Genomic DNA, 9,851 nt, shown 5'->3' with positions numbered 1-9,851 from the left:
AGACTTTACTGTCTGTGTGTCTGCGGGACAATCCTCACTCAGCCGCGACGCTACGTGTTTAATATATAGAGTTTGTAGTGATCATTTAATATCATGTATTGTGTGTTGACATTGGATATCTCTCTCTCTGTGTGTGTGTGTGTGTGTGTGTGTGTGTGTGTGTGTGTGTGTGTGTGTGTGTGTGTGTGTGTGTGTGTGTGTGTGTGTGTGTGTGTGTGTGTGTGTGTGTGTGTGTGTGTGTGTGTGTGTGTGTGTGCGCGCGCGCGCGCGCGTGCATGGTGGCCATGCAGGCTGGAATGGAGATGAAGAGAAGGTATCACCTGATGTCATGATATTCCACTGACTGCCCTACTAGGATCGGATAGCAGCAAATATTCAGGTATAATGTTACTTTGTTGTTATTATATAACGATCATAATGGCTCCCTGGCCGTGTACACCTGAATGGATGTGGTCAATTAAACAATTAACGACCAGAACTCATCGTGGAACTTTGCAGACTGTGGAAATATTTTGAAACCCGAGTATAGTAGTGCTACAGTATGCTGCTAGAGCTGGCTGCAGCCTGCAGCCTCCCTCCAGAGACTGTCTAGACTCTAGAGTCTCTAGACCATATGCAGTCTAGACGTATATATTATATTTAGTCTTCTAAATAGTGTCCATGCATTTGCCTGTCACCGAATTATTCATCATCATACAACCGAGCCCTACTATGGGACAGGACGTGGGTCGTCTGTCACGACCGTCATGGATGAACTTCAATCTGGTGTTTGCATTTTTTCCATTTACGGCCCGTACATCTACATAAACGTTCATATTTCAAATGTAAAGTAATTAACTCATGTCCACAAATGTTACAATTATGTACGGTGCCTTAGAAGTGTCCGTATCGTCCGTATTCTTCAATAAAAATCATTTAAATTTGATCGGTGGCCATTTTCTCATAGTGTGTCAGAGTGCAGTACACATCACAACCGATAGGGTCACGTGGTTGAAAGTATATGGAGAAAATGCGGAGAAAATGGCCACCAATCAGATTAAAATATTTTTTTATTGAACAATACAGAATATACGGGTACTTATGAGGCCCCGTACATAATTACAACATCGGTGGCCATGGGGTTAGCACTTTATATTTGAAATTTTAACATTTATGTAGATGTATGGGTCGTAAATAGGGAAAGTGCAAACGCCAGGTTCAGGGCTAGGACAGGACGGTAATATGGCCGTGTGGATGTGAGACAGCTAGCCTGGGTAGACTTTAGGCCACAGCGGATTAGAAGCAGGCTGGATGATGATCTGTCTGTCACTGTCACTAGACTCAGTGGTATAAAGTAACTAAGTAAGTACATATACTCAAGTACTGTACTCAAGTACAATTCTGAAGTATTTTCAAGTTTCCAATTTCAGTACTTTTACTTCTACTCCACTGTATCTCAGAGGCAAATATTATACTTTTTACTCCACTACAATTAAATACAATTATTTGAACACTTCAGTTACTACTTTGTCGATTTGTATTAGCCAGTTTAGCCCTATATTATTTTCGGCCATTTGAAAATAGCAGATCTACAATCGATGCGACGCATTGTGAGCTTGTAGATCTGCTATTTTCAAAACATTTTTAAACATTTGAAAACTTGTGAAATGGGACATTCTGCATAATGAGTACTTTCTACTTTTGGTACTTTAAGTACATTTTGATGCCAATACTTATACACAAGTACATTTTTAATTCCTGACTTTTACTTGTAACAGAGCATTTCTACATTGCAGTATTGATACTTTTACTTAAAGTGGAATTTCGCTCATTTTCAACATTGAACTGTCATTTATGTATGTACCTTAGAACTGCTGTGTGGAAATAAGAAAAAAGATCCTTCTGTGTTGCCCAGAATTGGATAGTTGATGGGTCATGTGATCAGTGACATATGGAAGGTGTACTCTTTTTCCCGCCCTCTAGGCTGCCTCATTCACTAGAATGGTGAATCTCACTTCCAAAGTGGGGTCCGGGGACCCCCAGCGATCCTTGGGGGGGTTCCAGGGGGTCCCCAATCATTTCAACCTCTTTATCCATTTATACTTTGGCCATTTAAAAATAGCAGATCTTCATGCTCACAGCGTGTCACTTGGTGCCTTGTACATCTGCTATTTTTTAAATGTTTTGAAAAAATATCGAAAATGTTGATCTGCTATTTTCAAAAGATTTGTATACATTGTATACATTTGAAAACTTGTGAAATGGAACATTCTGCATAATGAGTACTTTCTACTTTTGTTACTTTAAGTACATTTTGATACCTATACATTTGTACTTTTACTCAAGTGAATTTTGAATTCCGGACTTTTACTTAGCAGAGTACTTCTACACTGCAGTATTGATACTTACTTAAGTCAAAAAATGTGAGTTATTTTTTTCCCACCACTGATCATTAGCCTACTGTCTGTCTGTCTGTCTAGGCGTGCCAGCAGCCGGCATCATGCCCATCACGTTGCTGTGGGCGGTGGATGTGTACGGGCGGGTGTACAGCCTGTCCACCGCCAGCGGGCGCTGGCAGCGCACCGACGACCTGCTGCTGGAGCTGAAGCGCGTGACGGCGGGGAAGGGGCGGAGCTGGGGCGTGGGCTGCGACCACCGCATCTACCTGAACCTGCTGCCCAGCGAGACCCCCATACGCTACCGAGAGGAGACCTACGAGAACCAGGTGAGACTGAAACAGACATCAATCCTATAGCACAACAAACACCTTTACAATGCAATTATGGTTTAGTTTTTTTGTATTTTAACTCATTCACTGCCTAGAACGACTAAAACGACTTCTGTCCCATAAGCCATGCCTGCCTAGAACGACTAAAACGACTTTAAAAAAAAAATAGAACAGAACATGGTAAGGATCATATTAGGTGTGGAGTCAGTGAATCAGTAGTGTAGATATAGATGTGTGGAGCATGGTGTGGTGCGAGATGTGTGGATGGAAAGTAAGAACATAATAATGACGATAGCATGGAGAATGGGGGTTGGAGCTGGTGACGGGTCTGCTCTTCTCAGGCTTCTCCCAGAGACTGGCCAGGGCAGGGATTTATAGCCTCCTGGAGGCACCGGGCCCAGGTGCTCTCCAATGAGCAATCAGCCCCACCCTGCTCCCCTATAGTCCATATTCACACGCCGGCCATTTTGGAATTTAACATTGTGTTGCTGCGGCAACTTTGACTTAATGGCAATATGGCCGCCGTGTGAATATGGTCTATAGGGCAAGAGTTAATGCAAGGCATGTACACCCACAACCACCCAGACTATAATATGGGGCATCACAGTTGTGTTGACTGTAAATCCTATAACATGATAAAATGTCTACCGGCGCTTTCACACGTCACACATGCCTTATAACTTGAGTAGTGCGTGTTCGAGTCGGGTGGGCAGCCTGGACTACCTGTCCTGGACATGGGGTCGTGGTGGTGATGGTGGGGGACCTAAAAAAAGATAACCCTGATCCATCCCTGATGTGTGTCCATCCATGTTCCCCTGCATCGTGTCCTCATAGAGATGGAACCCGGTGGAGGGCTTCACAGACGTGCTGCTGCCCACCGACCGCTGGCCGTGGAGCGACGTGACCGGCATGAGCGCCCAGCCTCTGTCCAGCTTCAAGCTGCCCTCGCTCAGCTGGGAGTGGGAGGGAGACTGGTACGTAGACCACACCTGTGGAGACCCCAGCCAGACAGGGGTAAGAACCGTGTTACACACACACACACACACACACACACACACACACACACACACACGCATGCACACGCACACGCACACGCGCACGCGCACGCGCACGCGCACACGCACACGCACACGCACACACACACACACACACACGTGTGCACGCGCGCACACAGACGCACACGGACACACAGTCACGCATGCACGCACGCACACAGTCACGCACGTACGTACACACGCACGCACGCACGCACGCACGCACACACACACACACAGCAAAATCTGCACTTCACCTATGTTCAACCGTATCGTCTATAGAATTGGTCCTCACTAATGCTCCTTATAAGGCAGTGGTTTGGGGACCCCACTTTGAGAGTCACTGCCTTATAAGTGCTGAAAATGGAAAGATTAAAAAAAAAAAAAAACTACAGCAGATATCCCGCCTCCCCCTCACTTCCATTTCGTTGCTAAGAAACCTCTTACTGTATCTCCATTCTTTTCCCTAAATTAACGCCCTACTTGATCATAACTACAGCGTCACACAAAAGTATCAAAAGTAGCAGATCCACAAGTTCGAAAGCCGGTGCCGGCGCTTGTAGATCTGCTGCTTTTGATACTTTTGAATTTGAATCCTGAAAGGTGACAGTTTTGGACATTTGGAGGTTTCTGCTGTCACGTGGTCTCTGTCTCTCTCTTATGTGGTGGTGGTCTCTAATAACACGGTTTCGGTGGTGGTCTGTCTCTCTCTGACATCAATGACACACAGTGTCACGGTGGTCTTCACTCTCCTTGTATGGTTCTTGATTCTACAGTAGTTTACTATGCAGACACATGGTATCTTGCTCAGTTGGTGTCATGTTTTTGTTATTTAGATTAGTTTGTCTCGACCACAAATGTACAGGTTGTTATTTAGATAGCATGTTGTTTAGACAGATGCTAGGTTTGATGTTTTTTTACCTGGTATCCTAGTTTCTTTGAGGAACTACAGTGTTCTATCTGCGCTGTACTTATGTGACTATTTACCTTGTTGTTTATTGACTTTATTGAGTTCATGTTAACTCTGCTTATTTTGATCTCACACATCTAAGTCTACTAAATGCCTAAATACTAACTTGGCCTCTCTCTCTCTCTCTCTCTCTCGCTCTCTCTCTCTCGCTCTCTCTCTAGGGGTGGGAGTACGCGGTGGATTTCCCAGCCAGCTTCTCCCTGGAGAAGACGTGGAAGTCGTGTGTTCGTCGCAGGCGATGGATCCGATACAGGAGATACACGGCACAAGGCACATGGGCCAAGGTCAGGCATATGAGTGAATGTGTGCGTGTTTATGTGTGTGTGTGTGTGTGTGTGTGTGTGTGTGTGTGTGTGTGTGTGTGTGTGTGTGTGTGTGTGTGAATGGGTGAATGGTCAGATACTGGAGATGCACAGCTAGGGCTGTCATGACTTTTTGTTTTAGGTGACGACTAATTGTCATACAAATAATTGCATTTAACGATTTAATTGTCTATTTGGCGTTGAACATATTCATTAAAATGTATTTTATGTTTGCCTTTTAGCTTTTTTCTTTGGTTTCGTAATCAAAATTTGCACGATTATGATGATTATCTTAAATAATTGCGATTATCGTGAATAATTGTGATTAGATGATAAGTAATAATTGTGACAGGTCTATAATACACAGCACAAGGCACACGGGCCAAGGTCAGGCAGGAATCAATGAAAGAGGTTACACATCCTACAGGACAAGGACACGGTGTGATGAGATGCTGTGGCCTTCAATCACTGCTGTGTCTATACCCCCCCCCAGTGTCAATTTAACTCTGGGAGAGTAAAAATGGACTTTCATAGTTAAATTAACCACTTAAAAGGTGCTGCGAGTAATATTCTTTTGGGTAAAATAAGTGTTAAATAGCTCTATGTTCTGATAGTAACCATTGTTTTGAGTGTTTGTCTCTCCGCCTCTCGGTAAAGAGCTGCTTTTGTGAACAGAAAATACATTTTCAGGTCAGGATACCCATTTGATCCAATCAGGAGAGACAACTCATACAGGATGCAGGATATACAAGTGAAATCGGAACAAAATACAAAAAATATATATATTGAAACTAGAACACTAACATTGAAGCTGATACAAATACATGTGTGTGTAAATGGGTGCAATGCACATTGTAACATGCGTTGGATAAAAGATGCAATAGAAATGCAGTCCATTCCCTTCTGTTTAATGTATATGTTGGGTGGCTGTATATTAATTAACCCATTACCCCACCCACCCAGATCCCCCTGGACCACCCTAAGAAAGCCCCCCTCCCCCTGTGTGACATCAGCTGTGGAGGCTGGGAGATGAGCGACCAGTCTGGCAGATACCCCTACCTGTGGGCTGTGTCCCAGCAAGGACAGGTACGCACACACACACACACACGCACGCACGCACGCACGCACGCACACGCACACGCACACGCACACGCACACGCACACGCACACAAACACAAACACACACAGTCAGATACTTGAATGTGTCCTCATATTATCATCACTTTACCCAAATCCAGCTCAAACTGGAGTTTAAGGAGGTTTTTGACCATTAATGTGGAGAACTGGAGATAGTTGTTTTGTCTATCATTGATTAGAATGACAAAGTAAGACGGGAAACAAACGGAAATTGGAGTCAGGTGGTTTGACCGACTGTTTGAGGATCCAATGGAGTACAGACGTTGTTTTCACACAAAGATATACAATATCACTGAACCTAAATAGTAACAACCTAATAGCATGTGTGGTCACATTATACCCTGACCACTTAGCTTATTCACAGTACTCGTAGTGAGTGGTGAGGTTAGATGTCATACATACATATTTCATGTTGTAGCCATTATGTTTCAAGCTCATGTGTTTTAGCACACAGCTATACGGTGCCATCTGCAGAGTGCTTATCTTTGACCATTATTATTATTATTATTATCATTTACCAGAGCAAACAACTGCAGTGTCATTTAATGTCCCATAATAATATGGATGACAAGTAGACAACACAGCAGCCTGCAGTCCAGCATCTGATTCACTTCACATATTCACCACAGGAGGGCAGCACAACCCCATGTATTTTACCTGATATCATTCTGTGGAACCTGTTCTGCTTCTGTCTATGTACTCTGCTCTGTATGCCTGGCTTTTACTGCAACAAAATAAAAGCCATGGGTTTCCGAGGCTAGGCTTTTACAGACCCCATCGACCCCCCCTCCCAACATTTTTTCATCATATTTGAACTGCGGAATCATATTTGAACTGGGGACCCCACAAAATAATCATATTTGAACTGGGAATTGTAGCAGTTAAGTTTGACTCGATAGTCGGTACCACAGATAAGTTGCCGATGTACAAGTTCACGTGTAGATCAGCTATTTTCACATGTTTTGCTTCTTTCTTATATTATTTGTCAATTTGGCCGATGTTTGACCAGTATTTATACTAGTTTGTTGATTACTTTTGATGCAGTAATGGCCTTTTTTAATGCATTTTCTCAATGTATTAAATAATTACCCACAGGTTGAGAACTACTGGTTTACTGCTATCTATCTATCTATCTATCTATCTATCTATCTATCTATAGGTGTATTTTAGGGAGGGCATCCACCCGCGGGTTCCAGAGGGGAGCAGCTGGGAGGAGGTGGAGGTCCCCAGGGAGGTGGGCCAGATCTCTGCTGGACCCGGGGACCTGATGTGGGCTCTGCTGTGGGACGGCAACATGCTGGTCCGCACCGGACTCAGCCTGGACAGTCCTACAGGTAAAACAACACATTCCCTGCCAGAGGTTTTTTTTTTTCATTCCCACCCAGTGCCAACATTTTTTAAGTTTTTTTTAACTCACCGTCCTCACGGTAATCCCCTCATTACACACACAGGAGTCTCGTAGAATCGTGGGGAAAAAAATGTGATTGCGGTAATCCGTTCCATAATTGCAGCCAGTTGAAAATAGCATGTTTCACCAAAAAATACATGGTAAAAAAAAAGTACACAGGAGCCGAGATACAGGATTTTAAAGTAATAAGTTAACCAGGGAGTGAATGGAGCAGGAAATCTTTGGATCGCAATATCTCTGGTTCTGTGTGGAGAAAAAAGAAGAAAAAAAATGAAATGACGGACATGTCCGTCTTTGGCGGTAAACGGGTGTATTTTAAAAGACGGACATGTCCGTTTAGGAATAGTTCACCCAAAAAATGACTTATTTTCTATCAATTGCACACCCCATGAAGCATTGAATTTATGGATTTGTTTTTGTCGCATTCCTAAGCCAATAATTTGATTAGCGGCAGGAAAACAGCTAATGTATCCGGTACATACACATTTTCACGACTGCGTCATCAGGTACATCGTGGGCGGAGGTGTCTTCTCCAGTGAAGGAGGTGGAGGCGCTGCATGTGTCCGTGGGGGTCAGTGTGGTCTGGGTCGTCACCAAGGACTTCAAGGTGAGTCCGAGCTGCATCATTATTATGGCCAAAATGATCATCACGGTTGTTTTCGATCCATATTGAGATCCCGATGATTATTTATCATGATTATTCATTGAGTTTTCGTGACAAAGACCATAACGCTGCTTTCCACATTCATGTTGTACTACTTTACATTCCCCCGAATGTACACAGGTTCTCCTTCATTTTCACGTACTGTAAATTCACAATGAATATCAAAACCAAATTAAATCAACATAGCAATGCTTTCATTTTCACTGCTCACAAATATTGTATATAAAATACAAGCTTAATCAAGTAAGACCGGGGACGCATCTGTGTCATTTTAGATTTATTTGGCTATTCAAAAATAGCAGATATACAAGCTCACCGAGTGCCGCGCTATGAGCTTGTAGATCTGCTATTTTTTTTAAATTGTGAAAAATCTTTGAACACGTATTTTTTAATGCAAACATTTGTAAAATATTTTGGGACCTCCCCAGAAGCAAAGATTTGAGTTACAAATGTTCGCTTTTAAAAATATATATATCAAAAGATTTGCACACATGTTTTAAAAAAAATCAAAATTAGCAGATCTACGAGCTCTATGAGCTCGTAGACCTGCTATTTTTGAATAGCAGACCAAAGAAATCTAAAATGACAGAGATGCGTTCCTGGTCTTAATGGGTTAATTAATTTTGGAAAATAATTTGGTAGGTGCAGCCATGAGTGATAGTTTAGGCTGACACTGTGTATGTGTGTGCGTGTGCGTGCGTGTGTGTGTGCGTGTGCGTGTGCGTGTGCGTGTGCGTGTGCGTGTGTGTGTGTGTGTGTGCGTGTACTCACCGCGCGTGTCCAGGTGTGGTTCAGGCGTGGTGTGAACTCTCACAACCCGTGTGGTTCCGGGTGGATCAGCATCGGAGGGGAGATGATGATGGTTGACGTGGGACTCAACGACCAGGTATATAAACCAGGACTGGAGCATCATGGGAAATGCAGTTCACAGTCTATGCAGTTTTGTAGACGCATTTATCCAGAGTGACTTACAAGTGGGGAGATCAGAATAGAGTAAACATGAACTCTAGTTGATAAACAATGGTAAACAATCACACCAGGTAAACAATTAACCTAGCATCTGTCTAAGCAACATGCTATCTAAATAACATTCTGTAGGCTACATTTGAAACTATAGGATACCGGGTAAACAATGAACCTATAGCATGTGACTAAACAACAACATGCTATTGAATTGACATTCTGTGCATCTGTGGTCAAGAAAAACAATTATCTAAATAACATGTGAACAAATAACCAAATCGAAAGAGGTTCAAGGGAATAGTGAATTCACGCCTCCATGGGGTGACTAATCGATAGAAAAAAAAACATTTTGGGGGGTGAACTATCACTTTAAATTGACATCCCCTGACTGCATGAAGCCAGTGTTGTGATGGCTCGAAACAGGCAGCTTCCCGGGGAATCACTGTACATACAATGGAAGTCTATTAGACACGTTCCGCCATAGCTCTCTACCAGGCTTTTCTGCTCTGAGATCAGAAAAGGCTGCATATGGGAACGAGGCTACGCTCCAGGTCAGGCCGGGGCTGCTCAGGGCTGCATCAGGTCAGGGCCGGGGTTAGGTGAGGTGGGGTGGATAGTGGGCCGGGGTTAGGTGAGGTGGGGTGGAAAGTCTTGGCTCCAATCCCC

General features: G+C 43.5%; 1 protein-coding gene across 1 annotated transcript in view; it reads left to right on the top strand.

Annotated features, from left to right (window-relative positions):
* Window positions 1-335: 335 nt before the first annotated feature.
* LOC311055736 (tectonin beta-propeller repeat-containing protein 1-like) overlaps window positions 336-9,851 on the top strand; it is a gene marked incomplete at its 3' end in the record, with an annotated part of 37,478 nt that continues 27,962 nt past the window's right edge. Inside the window, exons 1-8 of the mRNA XM_084072004.1 lie at window positions 336-379; window positions 2,460-2,704; window positions 3,542-3,721; window positions 4,873-4,995; window positions 5,977-6,099; window positions 7,310-7,484; window positions 8,065-8,165; window positions 9,007-9,108. Coding sequence (XP_083928130.1) covers window positions 2,480-2,704; window positions 3,542-3,721; window positions 4,873-4,995; window positions 5,977-6,099; window positions 7,310-7,484; window positions 8,065-8,165; window positions 9,007-9,108 — 1,029 coding nt within the window. The 5' untranslated portion in view covers window positions 336-379; window positions 2,460-2,479. The remainder of the gene's footprint in view (window positions 380-2,459; window positions 2,705-3,541; window positions 3,722-4,872; window positions 4,996-5,976; window positions 6,100-7,309; window positions 7,485-8,064; window positions 8,166-9,006; window positions 9,109-9,851) is intronic.

Source organism: Gymnoscopelus microlampas (genome assembly GCF_963454915.1).
Source record: "Gymnoscopelus microlampas genome assembly, chromosome: 11".
NCBI lineage: Eukaryota > Metazoa > Chordata > Actinopteri > Myctophiformes > Myctophidae > Gymnoscopelus > Gymnoscopelus microlampas.
Note: the sequence above shows the minus strand (reverse complement) of the source record. Positions and strands in the feature narration are given on the sequence as shown.